Raw genomic sequence first — 21793 nt, 5'->3', positions numbered from 1 at the left:
CAGGTCGTATCTTTGAAAGGAAAAGACCAGGAAAGAACTAGTTAAACTTCACCTTGAAATTACCTTCCTTGTAATTTTTCAGGCAGTTTGTAAGTAGGTCTCATCACTTTGCTTGACAAAACATTAAGAAGATTTTTCTTTTTTCTTTTGCCCTAAAACAACTCTTTGATTTTGAGATGTTTATAATGTCACTGCATCTACAAAAGTACTAAGACAGAAACACTTTAAGACCATGGCCCTTTAATTGGAGGTCCCAAGAGGAACGCAAGACAGTCCACTCACCTTGTGATGTACCTGACCTGACCCCAGACAGATCCCCTGGCCATCGAGTTTGTTTTTCCTGATCCCCTCGTCAGCTGGTCACTTACTCTTTCATTGGTGCTTGCTGACATGCGGCATAGTAAACACAGTTGAACTATAAGTACTTGAGGGGACGGACCTTTTATTTATTGTGCATCATCCTTGGTCCAGCCAGATGTTCTGCACACAGCGAACCCGCAGCCTTCCTTATCACACTGGCTATGTTACAGCTGTTGGTAAGGACTGCATGCCTTCTCTGTGATTTACTGCTGCTTTCGGCACCTTAGGAAGCAGCTATCCCGACCAAGACAGATTGATTAAAATTATTATAACTCACACTACTCACATTTCTTACACAGGCCTGAGCAGAATCCCATGGATTAATCTTTGGTAAGGCAGCAAGTTTTAGGTTTTAGGGCATAAATGTGTGTCAGAGTTTATATTATAATAAATACAAAGGTTATCAGTCATTTGAAAGACAACTGTACATAACACAAGTTGGCCAGATGGAAGATGAGATAATGCCTATCTCAGATACAGTTTTAAAGAGGTTCAGATTTGAGTTAATTGCATATAAAGTACAGTATAAAATCATGAAATTGAAGTTGTGCCACAAGCATAGAGGAATCCTATGTGTATCCCTGGCCTTCTGTGCTGAGGAAAATATGACTCCTTAAATTTTGCTGTGATATTTTTCCTGCAGAGAGGACCAAGCTGATTATGCTAGAGGATTTCTGGGCAGAGAATTTAGTGAAAGTTTGATGGCAGTGCTTCAGATATAATTCCAAATATTTGGGGCAGATGATTACCCATTGCCTTTTACATCCCCCAAGCCTTCCTTAAATTATGGTTTAACTAACAGTTTGTAGTTCAATTGTAATATAAATTCGGTAGGAGTCATACATCTGTTAAGGTGTAATAAGATTATAATAATGTTAAGAATGTTAAGTGTCCAGAAGTCAACCAAATAAACTATGCTTTTATTATCTCTTTAGAATGCTATTCATCTAGGCTTTCAATGATGACATGTTATATTAGAATCTGAAGCTAGTAGCTAATTACTTTCTTTATATGGACTCAAACCCGTGTCATAGAACAGTTATTACCCGGCCCATTACTGCATAGACGGAGGCACGTTGCATATCATATTGTGTGCCACAAACTATGAGAATGAAAACCATGAATACCTTATGTATCACAGTCAAGCATGGACTATAAACTTACTTACCAACCCTCTTGCACTAATAATGTTTTAAAAATACAAGTCTTTTATATAAAAGATTTTGGCTTGATCAAATCATCTTTCAATACATGTAGGTATACATATGTGTACACACATATGTATATAGATGAATGGCCGTGTATATCAATAATGAATATTTTGACATTTAATTAAATATTTTCATGATTTACTTGTTCTTTGGCTCTACCTAAGCAAATAGCCCCTTAAATGCCTTTTGGGATGCCGGCTGGAAAGAAAACATTGTCTTTGGGGAGGTGTGCCAAGCTCTGTTAATGAAAAGCAACCCATTTGCTTTCTTTGCTGCGGGGCGTAGTCTGAGTGTGTTGATAATTGTGCTATTGCAGCTGTATTTCCTGACTGTTAGTTTTATGCTTGATGAAGGATGATAATTAATGTGTTAAACACTCAGTGCATCCTGTTTGGAGGGAAGAGTCTTTTGCTGCAGAATTACAGAGGTGTAACTCGTGTCCCAGAAGTTCGCTTTATTTCTAATGAGACTTTCTCTAGAAAATATGTGTAATTCTTTCTTGTATAATATTTTTATTATAAAAGTGAATTGAGTCTTCACCTCACACAACTTGAAATTTTTCCAAGTGACTATTTTGACATTTTAGGAATATTTTGCGGTACTATTTTATGTGACAACAGCTATTACATTTTTACTCAGGCCTGATTATATTGATTCTACGTTTATTGACATATTCCTTCATCATTCTAATTTCATGATAAATACATTTTTGTAGCATTTTAACTTTATGGAAAATTTAGCCTTGAAATTTAAAGTTAACAAAAAAATTGTTAATCTAATAATTGTAACAGCTCAAGTTGAAAGGTGAAAGACTACCTTTTGACTGGTTTCCCATAAAAGAAGCAATTCCCTAATCTCATATTTTCAAGCAATAAATATTTATTGGTTCATTACAATGCTACTAAACATATATATTTTGCATGAATTATCGTTAGTGTGTTAATTTTATACTGATTCCACATCCTCCGGGAATGTCTTTTACATGGTAGAAATGATCAAGTCATGGGGATAGGAATGGAATGTGACTAGCCCTATCTTGAAAGCTTTTTTAGAGAAAGTAATTTAGACTAAGAGTTTAAAACATTTTTTTTTTTTTGGAAAAAACTAAAAGAAATGCTGTCTATAGGAAAGCAGTACCTGTCTTAAATTACCAGCCTTCAGGTGTGGTCATGTTTGCTTCATCCTTTCAGGATGTCACTTACTTACACATTTCCCCACATATCCAGAACAGGCATCAGGAAAAAAAAAATTTTTTTAAGGAAAAAAAAAAAAAAATAGCCCTCAGGAGTCAAGTAGCTTTTCACTGGAAAAATCTAAAATTCTGTTTGTATCAGTGGCCTTTTCTCCCCTATCTGGCGTGCTGGCACATGCGCCAAGTTGGATGTCTTTATAGAGAAGTGAGCATTGGGCCCTTTGAAGACGTGGACACGCTCCCTGGGGGCTGGTTGACGGGAAGGCATGTCCTTCTGCCCTGGTATTTGTGAAGAGATGAGGACCTATATTGAATGGCAATGGTCAGTAGCAGAGTGTAGTCCTGTGATATGCCCCACTGCAGTGTTTTGGGGAGGAAAGCCAGTTTTTGACTCTGGTTATGGGATAAAGCAAAGCATGTGGGAGCACAAGCCCTGGAGCCAGCCAGATCTGGCTCTAAGTCTAGCTCTGTCACTGCCCAGCCGTGTGGTGGTGGTGGTTGTGAGGGTGGCAGCCTTGGTGGTGGCACCAGGAGCTCCATGGTGGGGGGGTGGTAGGGATGGACTTATTAAACATTCCGTAGTGGGTCCAGAAGACAGCCATTGGCAGTATCGATACAGAAGGGTTTGTTGCGGTTGTCAGGTTCCGGAGCCCAGCTTCAGTTACTTTCTTATGCACCATTTGCACCCTAGGTTATTAGTTTTGCACAGGCAAAGCTGTATGGCAGTGGAATAGGAGGTCTCACTAACCTTGCCCTGGGAAACCCAACCTCCTCCCTCCCTACTCCCCCAGACGCTCTGGCAGCCCTTCTGCCCTGCAGACCCTGGTCTGGGCTCAGGTCATTCCCACCAGGGATAGGAGAGGGCAGGGCCGGCCTGCACCCCAGGAAAGCAGGAGGGTGTCCCACCCCTGTAACAGGGCTAATTCTAAAAAATGCGCTTTGGCTTTGCAACTGGCTCTTGGTCTGTGCCAAGATTTTAACTCTAAGGAAGCCTGAATTTGAAAACCTAACTGGGCATGTTCAAAAATAACCATTGAAATGGATATGCCAATGTTCCCTCCTCTCTCTCCTGGGGTCTAGGACTTAGCACTGTTATATGGAACATCATTCTACAGACTCAAATGCTTTTAGCTCTCACAGTTCAAAAAACATCTTTTTCTAAATTTTGTTTTTCTCAAATTCGTATGCCTCACAGCCTTCTTCCACCCACCCCATTTCTCAGTTAATCACTTGAACATTTACCGACAAGCCACATGGCTCTGTAGTTACTTGCTTTGAAAATAAAGCCATAATAGTTTTTATGAAAATTGGGTAAATATCCCTGCAATGCAGTTTTAGTTGCCAGTCCCAACATGGCAATTACTCATGGTGAACATCCAGAATATCCTTTTAGACTTTCAAGTTTTTTTCTCAGTGTCTTTACTTTACACAGCATTTAGCAGAATGATGTTTTTCCCCAAGCTGCTCCAGGCCAGATCATTGCCAACAGCAAATTGGGATACATGCAGGTCACTGGGAGAGGAGGGGTAGAGAGACTGACCATGGCTACCACTGAAATCTGAGGTATTTCAGGTTGGATGGGGACAAACCCAAGCGTGGCTGGTCATCCATTCATCCTTGATGACTGACATTGGTTCTTCAGGGCAGCTGGTAGCCCAGGCCCTGTTCACAACAGTTAAGATGCTTCTCCCCTCACCACCTCTTCTTATTTTCTACCTCTTCCTTGAGGGAAAAGGAAAAAAATATTATCATTGTATGTGTAGTTTACTTTATGCCAGGCGCTCTGCTAAGGGTGAAGTGCAATAATGTCTAGAAGAATTTGTCATGGTACATGTAACTCTAATGTACCAAGGTTGGGTCTTATAATGAATAATACGTCAGGTTCAGCATTGACGTATAGAAAGTGCATATATTTTAGTTAATCCTCAAAATAGCCTTGGGGAAGTGGGCATACTTGTTCTTGTTTCCATGTTTCAAATGAGGAAACTGAAGCTCAGAAAGGTCTAGTAATTTGCCCAAGGCCACATGCCCAGTACATGGTAGATCTGGAAACAGGGATGCTTATGCTTCTTTCACTCTGCCTTGTGGCACTTCTTTCAGGTGGCGTTCTGGCCGTGAGGCAGGAGGGTAGAGAAAGCAGAATCGCCACCTTTAAAAAGTAAAGCTATAAATGTTCAATTAAAAATAGCACTTTAAAGTATTTGCTTGACGGCGAAAAGCATCTTTTATATGTCAGTCCTCGGATACCATGACCCTTCCTTTAGAATGTGAAATGAAGTCCTCTCCATCTCCTTGGCTCTTCATATGAAAGGGGAATTCAGTAAATATTCTTGGCCTGGCTATTCAATACAGTTTGTTAACTAGTTGTAGAATTGCAAAGGCCTGGATTTAAATATTGCTTCTACTTGTTAGTGGTTGAATGGCCTTAAGCAAATTACTTCACCTCCCCTGATCTCCATGTCCATGTCAGGAAATCAGAAAGACAGTGTTTATCTGGGTTTTGAGAGATGTATGAAACATGGAATGCGGTACCTAACACAAAATGAGCCCTTAAGACATCTAATTCCTTTTAGATCTTTAAGAGTAGTTGATAAGAAAGCACGTTTTGAGTGCTTACTATGAGCTTGGTACTCTGCAAAGGCATTATCTCAGTTAATCCTCACAGTGTCCCAAGAATGGTGTACTTGTCTCCTTCCTTCTGATGGGTAAACAGAGGCTCCCCAGGGGTGAAGACCCTTTTCCATGGCACAATACTACGTGAACTATTTCCGAAGTCCATCTCTTTCTAGTACACTATGATGCCTTCCCAGTACTAATTTTCCATCTTTTTTTTTTTTTTTTTTTTGGTTGTGCCGGGTCTTAGTTGTGGCATGCGAATTCTTCGTTGTGGCATGCATGTAGGATCTAGTTCCCTGACCAGGGATCGAAGCCGCATCCCCTGCGTTGGGAGTCGAATTCTTAACCACTGTGCCACCAGGGAAGTCCCCATCTTATTTTAAAGAATAGATTGTGTTTATTTTTCTCTAGTGTTACTGTTTAACTTTTTTGTTCTACAGTAGAATTCAAGAGTACCTTCTGGTGCTAGATTAATTTGTGTTCCTTGTACAGTGCCTTTATAAATTTATAGCTGCATGGGTGGGGAGGACATGTGAGCTAAATGTCCATAAATTATGTGGCTCATACACATCATCATGGCCTCTGCTTTTTATTCCTCACGTGCTACTAATTATACAATCACAAATGTACACAAACCCAACTGAGTTCAGCATCTTTTAACCATGCCGTGCTATTTTGAGCACTTTTGTTTCCTTTTATAAACAATTATTTGGCACCTTTATATACATATCGTGTAATTAATGGGAAGTAGCCTAAGAAAATTAAAAGTAATAAAGATTAGAGGAAACGTTACCCAGTTGTCAAAGTTAAACATTAAATTTAGGTCGTTAGATGAGGGCTGATTGCTGTCCTTTTGCCTGTGAAATTTGTTTTGCTGAGTAGTTTTGCTTTCATTCAGATGAATGTTGCTGTTGCTTTTATTTTCCTAATACAGGAAGTAGTAACTCCCTTTATTATATTAAGCTGTTTCCTTTCTAAGACACTTTTGCAAGCTCGGTCTGTAAGTTTCCTCTGCCACGCTGATCTTACATATTGTGTGTGTGCTTCCTGAAACCATTTAAGCATTGATGGAAACTATTAGCATGTCAGTGCAGCCTTAACAGAGAAAGGTTACTTGGTCTAAAAACATTCCCTCCTTCACAGAGAACCTTTCAGTCTTATATGATGTTGTATTGCTTCTAATTCATAGTGATTTTCACAAGCAATTTTAACGAAGGACCTAGAGGGTTTGGGGTTTAGAAACAGAATGCTTTGACGTTTTATTTCTGGACATGGATTTGAACATGGCTTCCATCAGCCAGTGATTCAAACTACTTCCATCTGACGGCTGCCTTGTCTGCAGTCAGCCAGGCCTCTTAGATTCATTTTGCCTGAGCAGATGTTCACGTCACACAGAAGATGCTGTCACCTCTGACTTTTAAGGATGCTACAGGGTTAAGCGTTTTCAGCTGAGTTTTGGACTTTAATCTGAAGAATTCACCTCCGCCCCCCTGCCCCCAGTTGGGCCTTTATAATCAAACCTTGGAAAACATCGTGATTCACCATGTAGAATATCCTGTATCTGACAGTCACACCCAGGAACTAATTTTGAAGGAGGAAAGCAGACATGATTTGTCCTCCATAATGTTTCAGAGTTCCTCTAAGCCTCTTTATATCTTCAATGTGTACCATCTTTTGTAAGAAACAAGTTCCATATGTGGTGTTGCAGGTTTTTTTCCCTTGCTCTGTAGAGGAACATATAGCTTAGTTTGATCTAAAACTCTCTCTTGCTTCAACAGACGCCTTCTGAAAATGTTCTAAAATTGATTGTGGTAATGATCACACAACTATGACTATATTGAAAACCATTGAATTGTACACTTTAAATGAGTGAATTCTGTGGTATATGAATTATATCTCAGTAAAGATACACACACACACCCACACACACACACACAAGTCCCCTTAGTTCAAAATTCTAATATTTAATAAATAAGCCCATACTGTGCTCAGTATTAATTTTGCTTATGATTTTATAAGCCTTTTCATATTATTCCCCTAGCCTTTGAATTTCCTAGCTAAAGAGCTCTAATTTTTGCAGTTTAACCTTATGTACATTAATTTATCAACCAACAGGTACATACACAGCACCTCTCTTGAGTGGCAACAACAACATTGTTTTAAGGACAATGGTAATAGTAGGAAGGAAGGAGTGATTGTCACAGGAATTATTAATAATAAAGTAGCAATTGGAACTGCAGCCATTCTGTTGGTGAAGCACAATAGTGACTTAACTGTGATGGTGGTGACAGGGGGCCAACAATTGAGTGCCTGCTAATGGCCCAACAGGGGCAGGGGTTGAAAAGAAGGAATGAGTGGTTTACATTACAAAGGGGTTGTCTGAGAGCTGCTGGAGTGTGGTTCTGAGGGGAGGTCAGGCTAGAGACAGAAGGGATGAGAACCATGGAGCTGTCAAGGGCATCTCAGGGGCTTAGGCGAGTGCTGTGGCAGCTAGACATGGCCGGCTGAGAGCAGCTGTCCTGGCCTTGCCAGTGCTGATTGATACAAAGGAAAAGCAGAGAGAAGATAACTGAGCAAACCAGGAGGCCTGAGCAAAGCGTCACAGAATCTAAAAGCAAGACTTGAAGCCATCGGAGCCTTTTCTGGAAATTCTCGTGGCTTCACTTTGACCAGGGTTGGACCACTCTTTAGAGAATAAAACTGCTGGAAGTGGTGTGTGTGTGTGTGTGTGTGTGTGTGTGCGCGCATGTGTGTATGAGTGTGTGGGTGAATACAGTGCCGTGATTGGCAGCTCAATTGAAAAGAGTAAGTCCTTGACATCTGTTGAACTCCTCCTTGTGGTTGCACGTTTCCAAAATGTGCGTACACACACACACACACACACACATATATATAAAGAACACCAAGACTATGGTCCATATTCCAATTGCTTCATTTGTTCCAATGCTGTCCTTCATAGCATTTCCCCCCCCAGCCAAGGATCATAGAGTCCGTTTAGTTGTCATGCAGTAGAGAGACAGAAAGAGCAAAAGAGTATAAGGAAACTAATGGGGGCAAAATGTTAAGTATTGAGGAATGTGGGTAAAGGAACATTCTCCCTGTGTGACCCCTGTTGACCTCTTTATCCCAGTCTCATGAGACTTGTCCTGTTACCCACTACTCTACAGCCAAAACAAGCCAAGCTGTTCCCACCGCTAGGCCTTTGCACCTGGGGCCCGTGTTTCTCCTGAGCTGCATGTGGATAGCTCCTTCCTGCCATTTAGCTCTTAGTTGAAATATCACCTCTAAGAGAGGACATTCCTGCTACCTGCTACCTATGACCCAGTCACTTTCTATCCCCCTATATCAGTTCTCTGCCTGGATCCATCACTAGCTGATAATTTTGTCTGTCTTGTGCACCATGTATCCCCAGCACCCAAAACAGCCCCTGGCCTTGGTATGTGCTCAAACACTATTCGCTGACTGAGTGTACTAATGTAAATGTCCAGAAATAGGGAATCATTAAAAACGATGGCAATGCCTTATGGATGTGGTTTAAGCAAGAAAATGCTTCAGAATCCTAATCAGAGGACATATATTCAAAGAGAACATTTAGCCCTACCTTAGAATATTGGCAAATGAGTGCACATTTATATTTTTTAATTCAATATTAAATGTTTAAGATATATCAAATCTTTTATATATTGTGCACTCAAATTGTTTTGATTATGAAATATCTACATAAATTAAATTGGTTAAGAGGGCATCTATGCTCTATAAAAATATCTACTATACAAACAAGGATTCCAATTGTATAAGTCGTATGAGTATGAAAAAAAACAGAAAGGAAATATTATAAAAATAATAACTATGGAAATGGAATTATGAGTAATTTTTCCTTTTTTACTTCCCAAACATTCTACATGTGGTTTTATTACTTTTCTAATTTAAAAAATATTTTTAAGAGGCAAAACATAATACAGGATATGTATAATGAAATACTAATAAAACTGTAAGTGCAGTTTGGAGATGGAAGGACGTTCTTGAATTTGGCATGCTCAGTGAATGATGCTGTATGGAAAATGGTAGTAACTGGTCTGGACTTTGCAGAGACTGATAGGACTTTGAGGCTAGACAGATAAGTAGAGAGAGCTTTTTAGGTTAAAGCAGCAGAATGAGCAAAGATAGGAAGCGAGCAACTAGCACACAGGAGACCATGAGGAGAGAAGCCTAATTGAACGGAAGGACATGTGAGGTTAGTGGGAAAGCACCTGGAAGAGTAGGATAGGGTCACATTTTAGAAGATCTTTTAAATTGGTCAGAGAAGTTTAGACTAGAAATGGAAGGAAATAAGAAACTACAGTGGGTTCTTGAGAAAAAGGGTAACGTGATGTCCTGGGTGTTATAGGAAAATTATTCTAGCAGGAGGAGTGACACCAGTGTCCATCTGGTGTCCATGGCAGACACCAAAACCAATCACAGCTCCACTCCGCCAAGACTTAGCCTTCAGACCATCTTCACCCAGCCCTCCGGTCAGCCATCAATAATCAGTCCGAGCTGGCATATGAAACGTTATTGCCTCCTCTGTGTGTGTGTCATACTAGAAAAGTGAAGGATGGGAAGGAGGGAGACGGGAACAGAGAGGTGAAGACCCAAAGGATGAGGACTTGGATTTTAATAGTTCTGAGAATATAAGCAGGTTAAGTATCTTGAGATATTTCTTTTTTGTTTGTATTATAATTAGGCCAGAAATAGAGATCTTTTTGTATAACTCATTATTCAGTTGTTACAGGAATGTTTTGCTTTTTCAGGCTTTGTCACTGGTGTACAGTCCCTTGGCACTTGCTTTTTAAAAAACAAAAACAAAAACCTTTCCTTAAATATTTAATAAACTTTAAGAACAGTCACTCAAAGAAATTATGTGCCAAAAAAAGACTCTCACCCGTTTTTAACCTACAAAGATTTGGATGCACCTGCTCTGTCAACTCGTGGGAGTTAACTTGTCAGAATATGTTAAGCCACTATTTTGGGTTTGAAAAAAAAAGGGTTTGTTTCCTCTTGTTTTTAAAAAATAAGCTGTTTTAGATTGCAAAATAGCAAACAAAATTAAAAATAAAATTGTCTCATCTTTGGGGGAGAGAAAGCTTCTACTCTGTCAGTGTGTTGTGTGGGCTGCAAGCAGAACAGAATGTTTATCTTAGCTGCATGTTAAAGATGGAACATAAAGTTAGCAATAGCCAAAAGGCCTTCTTTTGAATAACTTATCACAAAAGGGAAAACATAAATCTAGTGGCAAAACAACTCTCCTTTATAAGCTAGTATTTCTTGGATAGGTCTGAGAACATCCAAAATTTCATTTCTGTCAACTTGTTTGGTTCAAGGTTACCTCCCCAAACCTCTAATTCAGGGTTTGATTACTGGGACCAGTGGCAGTTGAGTTTTTAATTGATCTTTCATTGTCTTTTGTTTTCTTTCCTATTATCCTGATCAAGAGCTTACAAGATCCTATGAAAAAGCTGGCTGAGAAAGAAGAAAGGAAGAGGATCGCCCAGCAGGAAATTGCAGAGGCCTCAGTGGAGGAGCCAAGTCAGTAAGTCACGGCTCCTTCTCTTGGCAAACCTTTCCTCCCACAGGTAAGGCCACCGCCATCCTCGCTGACCGAGTCTGCTGGGGTTTCTGACACAGGGTGATTGCTTTACTTCCTCACTTCTCTGAGTAGATGTACTAAAATTGAGGCCAAACTCCTCCCCTCACATATTCCTGCTAGGCCGGGACTCACTTATCCCAAGAAGAGACCCCTTTCTGGGGTCTTAGGAAGGGCAACTTGCGAGGAGTTGACTGGGGCAAGAGAGGGCAAAGGTCCCCAGTGCTCCCTGGCCTCAGCCCCAGCTTCCTGCTCTCTGGGATTTCTGCACCCCATCTATTCCTTTTGTCACCATCAGTTACAAGATCCTGTCCTAGATAGGAAATCCCCGGCTTTTCTCTCATAGAAGGAAATAACTTATTAGCTTACCTCACAACACATGTAGTACTCAGGTGTTATGATACACAAGTGTTGGGTCTTGACATTTTGTTTCTACACACAGACTTTCTGTTTTCTCCTCTGTGAAGCGGAGAGCAGCTTTGAGCGCAGGAAGTGACTCTCCATCGTCATTTCTTGCCTCTTTACAGAGAAGGCTCCTCCAGTCATTTTTAAACACTGAGATGAACTTTTCAACGTATATGCTGCATGATTCCTCATCTCATACAGCAAGGAGGAGGTTTACATGTGAACCTATGTCTTTTTCTGTTGAGATGTCATAGCCCGTGGGAATGGGGTTAATCTCGAGCTGGCTAACCTAGGAAAGCAAAGTAGATTACCTTACCTCCATTTGCTCTTCCTTTCCCACACAAAAAAGTTTAGATGACAATCTTGTGCTAAAACAGGTTTACATTTTTACTGTGTTTCTAAATCAGGTTTTAAATATATCTTTTTTGTCTGACGGAAGTATTTACCACCAAGAGTAGCCTTGTTTAATTTTAAGGCAAATACTAGAAAATTTCTTTAGTGCAGAACAAAGAGTTTTTCACTGTAGGAACAGCTATAGAATGTGCTCTGAATCTAGTACAATTGACCATTTTAGGGGGAAGCAATTTAACCTATTCCTGGTAGTAATGGTGATGCTAGCTACCATTTAATGAGCACCTACTGTGTATGAAACACAATGCCAGGTGCTTTATTCATGTTAACTCATTCTCATGATGACCCTCCATGTAATTAATGTAGGCATTTCCCTGTTGTGTTAATGATGGAAGTGGGGCTCAGAGAGGTTAAGGGACTGCCCGTGGCCCCTAGTATATATAGTAAGAGGCAGAGCCTGGAGTGAGTTCTGGTGCCTTCTTTTCGCCATATATGTTACTGCAATCAAAATAAAGCGTTAACTTTTACTTAGAGAGGAACCACCGAAGATTAGTTTTGGGTGGTTAGTTTTAACTGATTTCATGTTTCTTCATTATTTTTAGTACTTCCTTTTTTAAAGCTCAAAAAGTATAACCTAGTAACTAGTTTAAATGACAATGAAATTTAATAAGAATTTGGTTCAGAAAGGGCAGGTAAGGTGAACCACTTTGCTAGGAGGGGGATTCAGAGGCACCAGCTGAATCTCAGGGTGGTGATGTATCTGCGCCATGATCTTACCCATGAGTAATGAGAGTTCAGTGGGCGACAGTCTTGTGGATTTGAGAATGATCCTGCTTTCCGCCTTATGTAATTTAGCTAACCTCCTGAGGTATCCTCTCCTGTAACACCAGGAATCAGAATAAACACCTGCTTATCCATCAGTTTGTTAACTATGTTTTAAAAGTGATAACTGTAAGTATCTCTTTGTCATACATAACTGCCCACCTAGATATTTACAGAATATGTGCCTTGGCATGAAACTAAATTCAGATGTTAAGATAACTACTAACCAGTTTTAGTACAGGGACAGAAGAAAGCCAGCACATTTATTTCTTCTTCCAAAAATGTATAGCATGTAAACGACTGTATGTTCATATTGTGTGTGTGTGTGTATGTACAGTAATAGATATTGTACAGAAAGTCTGGCTCTATCATAAGTATAACATTTTCAGAACAACATTACTAAACTTTGTTTTTTAATTTTAAGGTTAATTTCATTAGAGGATGAAAACCAGCAAAAGGAATCCTCTAGTTTTAAGAGTAAGTTTCGATTTTTATTGAGAACTGCTTCTGAAATACTGCTGCACAACAGCCAGCTCATTTTCTTTTTTGGTAAACTTCTTCTAGACCTTTTTTTCCAATGGAGAAAATTCTATATTAATTTGCTTCCTATCATTTAAGTTTTAAATTTTCAAGTATCAGTGCTCTTGACCCTATAGCGTTATTGAGAGAGGTTGTATATTTTGAACTAGAAAGCAGCATCATTAGTCATTTCAGCAGCAGCCTGTCAGGGCAGCGTCACAATTGAGACTATTTCTTTTACAACAGGTGATAACATTTCTGCTGTTACCATTACGAGTTGTAACTGCCATTTGGGCTGTAGAGATGGTTGTAAAGAGATTACATGATGACATCAGGGGAGTTCGATTTTGGCTGTGTCATGGGGTGTGTATTGGTCATGGTTGGGAACAGATGGGAGAGCTCAGACACTGCTCTTCCAGATGGTTCCTGGGCCTGCTCAGTACTGAGTGACACCAGATCCCTCTGGCGTACTGACCCTCGTGTGGTCGGAAGAGGGATCAGAGCACTGGGGGACCAGACAGTGTGCCGTGAAGGGCTTGTCAGCTACTCCTGCCTTCTGCTATTACAGCCCATTCGTTCACTGGTGGTTCTCGCATGAGGAGCACGGGGTAGGGTAAAGTGTGACAGAACTGAAGGTGGAAAGCTGAGCCTTTCATTGGGACTCAAATTCTTGGAGACGCAGGGGAAAGTTTTATAGGTGATAGGAAGAGAACTAAAATTACCCCAACCGCCTGTTCAGCCTGGCCCTCTAGGAACGTATCTGCCTCTGCCCTTTGCTGGGGCAGCCTTTCCAGGACACAGGAGGTGGCCGATTACACCCTGGAACTCCCCCTCTCTTCCATCTTTTCCCTTCACACTCTGTCTTCCTTCCATCTTCCTTCCTACTTTTCCAACCACATCACCTACTTTATTCTTCTCCCATTTACTGCTTCCTTTGCTTTTCCCCCATCTGTCTTTCAACAGGGAAAAAAAAAAAAAAACTGTCACCTTTTTGCCTCTACAGCTTGGCTTCCTGTCATCCCTTCATGCTTGTGTGCCTTCACTTACTCATGTACTTGTTCATTTGTTCAGCGGATGTTAATTGAGAGCCACCTCTGTGGCGGGCACAGCACAGGGCTCTGGGTCCATGGTGGTAGACCCTTCCAGAATGGGGCTTACAGTCAAAAGGCGAAGCAGGTGGTAACCTGACAATTACACAAGTAACTGGGCAACTCCACCTTGGCTGAGGACTGCAAGGGCGATGGGCCTGTGTGTTAGGGTGACTTCACCTGTCTGAGGGCATCGGGGAACTGGCTAAGTCAAGGCTACTGCAAGACCTATCGAAGCAAAAGAAACAGCCTGGGCAAAGACTATGAGCCAGGGAGGACCAGGAGAAGGTCAGAGGAACAATGTCCGAGAGGTTGACGGAGGGAGTAAGTGGTAGAAGAAGCCAGAGAGGCAGGCTGGCCATGTAAGAGTCTCTGACTGTATTGATCCACACCCTCCAGCCTCAGGATCATGCAGGGCCGACAGCACGAATCCTGTGGGAATCTAAGTAACTGAATAGAAAAATTTTAGTTTTGTGGGAAAAATGTAAACTCCAGTTGATTCTATTCAAATTATCAATATAAATCATATATTTATACAACGTGCGACAATACAGGGGGATCAAATTTTCTCTTTGTGCCGTATGTTCACTTGCTTGTGGTAGCTGCATAATATTTTGAGATCGTAAATGTTGATTTCCTTATTTTATATATACACAGAGTGGAATCCATTATAATGAAGTGCCATCTGTCTTTTATTCTGGGACCTGTAGAAAGTCTAATGTACACATGAGCAAACCAAGTTTTAAGGCTGTTATATTGTGCGTACACACACACACGCACACGCACACACACACACACACACACTTTATCAGGCAGAAGGTACAAAGAGTTCCCATATATGCCCTGCCCCCACACATGCATAGCCACCCCCACTAGCAACATCCCCCGCCAGGGTAAACAATCAATGAACCAACACTGACATATCATTATCACTCAAATTCCATAGTTTCCATTAGATGTTGTACAGTCTGTAGGTTTTCACAAATGTTTAATGCCATGTATCCACCACATGCAGAGTAGTTTCACTGTCCTAAAAATCCCCCGTTGCTTCACCTATTCACCTTTCCCTCCCCCAAACTCCTAGCAACCACTGATCTTTTTATTGTCTCCATAGTTTTGCTTTTTCCAGAATGTCATATAGTTGGAATCACGCTAAATGTAGCCTTTACAGGTTGGCTTCTTTCACCCGTAATCTGCCCTTTTATTTTAGCCAGGCCCACGTGGCTGAGGTTCCTTAGCGCACCGTCAGTCAATCTTCCAGTACTTAAGTCACACATTTGTCCGTAGAAGGAGAATTGTTGATCAGTGTCATATAGTTTTCTACCAAACAAAATAAGGATTCAGGGCTGTTAACTCAGCATTCATTTAGAGCCAGCAGCTTGAGTAAAATATCATCTGAGGACCCCTGCTTCTGCGTGAGTGAGTTTGTGGATACCATTTCTTCCTGAAGCCATGTATTTACCTTAGCGTTAGTATATGAACACGCACACCTTTCTGAATTGGTGATAACCAAATGCATGTGTTATATTTACAGCTGAAGATGGAAAAAGTGTTTTATCTGCCTTAGACAAAAGCTCTATACATAATGCATGCTCAGGTAATCTAGATTAAGAAAAACAACTCAATTTTAGTAATTTGACTCAAACTCCTTACAAAATGAAAATGACTCAATTTTCTTTTCTTTCTTCTCCTCTAATGAACCTATAGATGAACTATTAGACATGAAACTCGAGGAAGGTGGTAAGATTTATGCATTTCTTTGGGGTTATAATTTGTTTAATATTTTAAATACTGTTGTTACATGCAGGAAAATGTAATTTTTATCTTTTGAATAGCTTTGCATTCCCAAGCAATTGTTTTTAGGTGACTGTCATTTGTCTTTATAAGTGACTTCAGATATGCTCAAGCACAAATAGTATGTGTAGATCTGTCATCTTTAGTGTAATTACATAATGTTCAAACTACTAAAGCTAAAAGCTATTATGTCAGAGGTTGAATGCTGGAGGAGAAAAAAACCATGGCTTTCAGAATCAGACAGACCTGAATTTAAATATGGTTCTCCTATAAATGATCTCTGTGGCCTTAAGTAACTTGCTTCATACTTAAACTCTTTTAGCCTCAGTTGTTCTCATTTGTAAATTGGAGCCAGTAGCAACAGTCTTGCTGGGTTATTGCCAGGATTGGAGATCAAGTATGCAAAGGGTCTTTCATCGTCTCTGACACAGGGACACTCTCCAAACGGTAAGCAGAGATGGTAGGACTAGAAATGTTGCCTTGCTGGGACTTCCCTGGCAGTCCAGTGGTTAAGACTCTGCGCTTCCACTACAGGGGTCGCGGGTTTGATCCCTGGTTGGGGAACTAAGATCCCACGTGCTGTGCATAGTGTGGCCAAAAATAGATAAATTTTTTAAAATAAATAAATAGATTATAAATTATGAATTTAGGCAATTTTCAAAAAAAGAAAAATCTAATTAAAAAAAAAAAAAGAAAGAAAGAAATGTTGCCCTGCTGATGTACTGTGCTTATCTTCATTGAACCTTAGTTAAATGCACAGGGAAAGCTTGCCTGGCCAGGCCCCACACCCAAGTTCACCAGACCTAAAATCATTTACTAAATAGCCCCCAACAAGAGATTCCAGAACTATGGATTTGGATGAGACATGCCTAGTCTTAAGCGATCCCAAGAAATTGAGTGTGTTCAGCTTGGTCATAGCCTTTGCTTTCCATCCTACCCCTGAGATTCTCAGCCAAATTCTAGAGCATCCCTTGCCCTGGGCGGCTGGCATACCATCTGCCCTGGTCTTACAGGTTTCTTACAGGACTAGAAGTGGGCCAAGATCATCCTGCCGGCCCCAGTTACCTAGGGCTGATGATTTTCTCTACTCAGTCTTTGCTTGATTTGGATTTAATTCCCAGAGTGTGAGAGGAGAAAGTCTGGAAAACAGAGGACATTGGTTAAAGTTTTTCAAAATTGGAAAGGCATCACAACTCTAGCACTAAGTTTCCAAGGCTTTAAAAAAGTTTCCAAGGCTAAGGCATATAAACTTGAGGGCAGAAACCCACTTTCCTTATTAATTTTTCATTCCAGGCAACACACTGTGCAGTATTTCATGAATGTCCATGCGTATTTATCAGAATGTCTACGTATTTGTAAATACTAAAATCACACCAGGTTATGAAAGTAAAAAAGCAAATAATTAATGCAGATTGCCATTACATGGCCTATATTTTCATAAAAATGTTTCTCCCTTGGCTTAAGGATAGAATATTTTGATGAAATAATAGTGCTTTTAAACAAATTATTTTTTGGAGGGGAAAATATTTCAGTCTTACAAAGGTGAGATAAGGATAATAATATAACAAGTAATAGGTACCCACCACCTAGTTTTAGCAAGTCTTAACATTTAACAAATTATTTATAATTATACATAAGCTTCAATTTATTTTGATAGGAATATGATTTATCCTATTCCCAACCTCTTGTTTATATAGTTTGCTCTTTGCTTTTATTATCTCCTATTTAATTTCATTATTTTAATAAACATAATTTTTGAGTAGGTGGTATATTCACATTGGTGCAAAAATCAAAATGATAAAAATGTATACAGTAAAAAAAACAAAAGCAAACCTCTCACTCCCATTGCTGCTGCCCACTCTCCTCTCTATTCCAACACTCCCATCCCCTAGTGCATCCTCCAGTGTTTCTTTACACAGACACAAGCACCTTTGAGTCTATAGTCTCGTGTTTCCCTGCTTCTTCCAAAAAAAGTTTCTTGGTTTTGGATTTTGACTTTTTAAACTTCGTCATAGTGGTACAACACTAACCCAGTAGCCACGCCTTTCTTCACAGAATTAAGTCAGAAATGCTAACTGCCCAAGGTACAGGCTTACTTTCATGAGCTTCTTCTAACGCATATGCCAAGATATGTTGGAATAAGACTGATATCTTTCTACTTATTTAAAACAACTTCCACACCTCATCAGTTTATAGTTACAATCTTTGTTTCGTAGAATTGCGGCTCATATACCTTTTTTTTTTTTTTTTTGAGCACTCAATTTAATTCTGAAGATAAAGAGATGAATGTGCTCTTCCTCAAAATGTGTACTGTTCTTGGGCAGAAAAATTGATTTACAAATTTTCTTGGTTAAATGCAGTGTCACATAATTTCTCCTTTCCCTTTATCTCTGCCAACCCACAAAGCCCCCCTTGAGTCACCAGGCGTGCTTTCCCTCTAGCTGCCTCTTCTGCGTCCGCAGCCCCAGGCGTAGCATCAGCTTAAAAATTAACATGGCCACGAGTATAAAAATATTCTCTCAGTGTACAGAGAACTCGCGGTGATGGAAGAAAAGAATACTCTTAATTAGTTGACTTCCAAATGTGTGCCCTTCGGAAAACTGCCAGAAGGCCCAACTCCTGAATTAAAATACTGATTATAATATGTAAGACATTAAACAATCAAGAAATAAAAAGAGCTTAATCCAGGGATGGCTGACTTTATAGGACTCGGGGAGCTGTAAGCTCTAGCACCCTGCTGCTTGGAGGCTGGTTCACTCCCAGCGGTGATTCTGTTGGACAAGTCATGGCTAAACCCTGGTACAGTGTTATCAGAGAGCAGACCGCTTCTGTCTACAGCAAGGACACAATTCTCCAGGAGCCGTGGCCCAGAAAATCACTCCAACTCAGTGTCATAATGAAATGTGTTTTCTCCTACTAAATAGATAATGTAATGGAAAACCAATATTTAGCCAGTTTATACAAACATTTTAAATGAAAAAGAAACTGAGTGACATTTTGAGATACTTGAAAGTGGCTCTGAAATCACCTTGTGACCACATGTGACAGCCCTTAGTCTCAATTCACGAGTTATAACATGTAAAGTCTTGTGTTCCTCAAAGTTGGGCCAAGAGATATAACTCTCAGATAACTGAACAGAAAGTGGTGGGATAAAGCAGAAGAGAGTTCCATGAATTCAGCTCACCTAAATCTCCTAACTCGGCCTTATCCAAAATATCCCTATCTAGGACAGGACTAACTGGACCAATTTAAAAATGGTTTAATTGTTCATATTACAATGAAAATGTTTGTCTTTGGCTGCTTCCTTGGTTTCTATCTCCAGACTTGCGATTCTAAATTCTGGCCAATTAGCAAATGACTGAGACACTCACTCACTAGCTCCCATATGTCTGGGTGAGAAGCTTTAGCCTGTAGCAGTAATATGCATTTCTGTCCCTGCACCCAGGTCCTGCCCAGTCATTCAGAACTGTCTCCTGTACTTAACTCTATATATATATATATATATATATATATATATATATATATATATATATATATATATATATATAAAACTAGGGATCCCATTGCTTCCTCACAGCCATGTGTCAAACACTAAGCTCATTATCTTTTCTCATAAACTTTCCCTTATCCCTGTCTCCCTCAGTCTCCTAGGGAGAAAACTGCTGGCTTGGTTCCTGTCATGAGATAATGGTGTGCTTTAAAACCAAATACTGTTCTTATTTGATCACCTTATAGTCTGTAGTGTTCTATGTAGCTTTACCCCTGCTCCAGGTATCAAATTTTCCAGTAACATTGCTTGCATGTTAAGCTCTAATGCTACAATGGAGCTGCGGGCTCATCAAAAAGTATTTTTTGAGTGCCTACTCAGGGTCTAGCATTGTTGGGGTTTTTTTCTCTGATGGGGGAGGGGTTTTTTGTTTTGTTGTTTGTTTGGGGGGTGTGTGTGTGTCCCAGAGAGTGGGCGGGGTGGGTTTTCCTCCATCTGCTATTACTATCCATGTCTTTTTTCACCAGAAGGGAGTTTTTAGAAGCAGTATTCTTGAATTCCAAACAAGTACAATTTGTTACCAGAGCCTTTTATAATGAAGACTATTTTTCTTGTTAGACAGCTTCGTAGGGTGGTTTCCTACCCAAGTGTGAGGATAGTGTTGGTGTTTGGGGTTTTTCATGTGTGTTTCAAGCGTGTGGCCTTTACAATTAGTCATAAGGTTGAGAGTGGGGACCAGGGAGCAAACCAGAGTGTCTTCCTGTTTCACACACAGATGAAGGGAACTTCTGTGACATTTATCTGCTTGTTTTCCTGTGCTCTCATTTTGGGTCTGTGTAGTTATGTTTCCATCTTCTGTGTTCCTAATTTCTGCTGAGGTCATGAAACTCTGTATGATTTCAAAAATATCACCCGAGTGGGCTGTCACCTGGTCCCTACATTAGCTTTCTGTCACCCACACTCAGTCTGAACTTGAGAGCTTCCTCTGAAGGTAAGTTTTCACTCATTGAAAACTCACTGGGTCAGAATCACTGTTCCTAGGGTATGTTTTCCCAGAGGCATAGGGTTTTTATTTTTGAATCCTTGGTTAGGGCAGGGCAGGGCAGGGTAAACATGCTGAGTGGGTCTGTCATCTTGACCATTCTGCCATGGTGCCTGCAGCTGTGAGCTTTGCCTAGCTACCAGTGGAGCCATATGACCTTAGAAACCCTACAAACTTTACAAAACTTAAATATTTGTTTATATATGAGACCCTTAATAGGCTCTGAAGCGAAAGCAGTGTGGTGCACCGAAAAAACAACTTGACCTGTGAGCCAAGGGTCTCCAGCCAGATAATTTATAACTAATAAATTATGTGACCTTGAGGTCATCTAGCCTGGGTGTATTTTTCCTCATCTGTAAAATGAGTTAGAGGAGATGATTTATACGATCCCTTTCAGTTGAGTATGACTCTTCTCTTTGGGCATCTCATTGGTAGAAAACAGCAGGTTGCCAGACAGGAAGGCAGGAAAGCATGTTTGAGGAATGGCAGGCAGAGGAGTTTTGCTAAATCGTAGTCTTCCCTGAAGGCAGTGTTGGCGAGCTGCTGAAAGGGCTGCCTTAAAGCTTGACTGTAGTGGTCCTGAACCCACCATAAGGAGTGTTACTTCACTCAGGAGTCAGAGGGGGCCATTGAAGGTTTTTGAGGAAGGGAGTAATAACCTCACAGCTGAATTAAGCAAAGGTATACAGCAGGAGGGTGCCTTTTATGGAGCTCCAGCAGGCTCGCCAATGGGCAAACCCCTAAGGGCCCCCAGGTAGGAATTTGTCATCCAAGTTCAAGAAAGAAGTTGGAGATGGAGATTTGAGGATGTTCCCAAGCAACACTGGAACCATGAGAACAAATGAGATCTATGTAGAGAATGTAGGGAAGAGAGAGATGATGGCTTAGGAGGACATCTTAAGGGCAACCAGAATAGGAAGAGGCAGCAGGGAAAGTATTGTCAAGGAGATAGGAGGACATCCAAGAGAGCCACTTGATGGGGACTCACAGGAGATGACAGCATTTCCAGAGTGGGCATTAGTGCAAAGTGCTACAGAGGTCAAAGCCTGAGCAAAGGGGCTTGGAATCTGCCATGAGTATCTCTCTGTTAACCTTCAAGAGGGCCACTTCAGTGTAGGTGGGGGCAGGAACTTGATTACAGACAGCCCCAAAAAGAGTGGTGACAAAGTAGAGTGTGTGGCTGTAGAAGAAAGAAGAAACTAGGACAGTAAGTTGACAGGGGGTGTGTGGGGAGAGACAGCAATATCAAGTGAAGATTGACATTGTTGGCTGTGCACACACCT

The 21793-nt window shown here is 40.6% G+C and overlaps 1 protein-coding gene across 17 annotated transcripts in view; it reads left to right on the top strand.

Annotated features, from left to right (window-relative positions):
- ICA1 (islet cell autoantigen 1) overlaps positions 1-21793 on the top strand; it is a 143665-nt gene that overhangs the window by 104150 nt on the left and 17722 nt on the right. For 14 of the 17 annotated variants that reach the window (XM_057550189.1, XM_028168905.2, XM_057550190.1 and 11 more), the window contains 4 exons: positions 10851-10948; positions 13005-13057; positions 15722-15784; positions 15895-15927. The exons of 1 other annotated variant lie outside the window; for it this stretch is intronic. In XM_057550189.1, coding sequence (XP_057406172.1) covers positions 10851-10948; positions 13005-13057; positions 15722-15784; positions 15895-15927 — 247 coding nt within the window. The remainder of the gene's footprint in view (positions 1-10850; positions 10949-13004; positions 13058-15721; positions 15785-15894; positions 15928-21793) is intronic. 2 more of the 17 variants (XM_057550184.1, XM_057550186.1) reach the window with 2 other exon arrangements.

Source organism: Balaenoptera acutorostrata, chromosome 7, assembly GCF_949987535.1.
Source record: "Balaenoptera acutorostrata chromosome 7, mBalAcu1.1, whole genome shotgun sequence".
In the NCBI taxonomy this organism is placed as follows: Eukaryota; Metazoa; Chordata; class Mammalia; order Artiodactyla; family Balaenopteridae; genus Balaenoptera; species Balaenoptera acutorostrata.
Note: the sequence above shows the minus strand (reverse complement) of the source record. Positions and strands in the feature narration are given on the sequence as shown.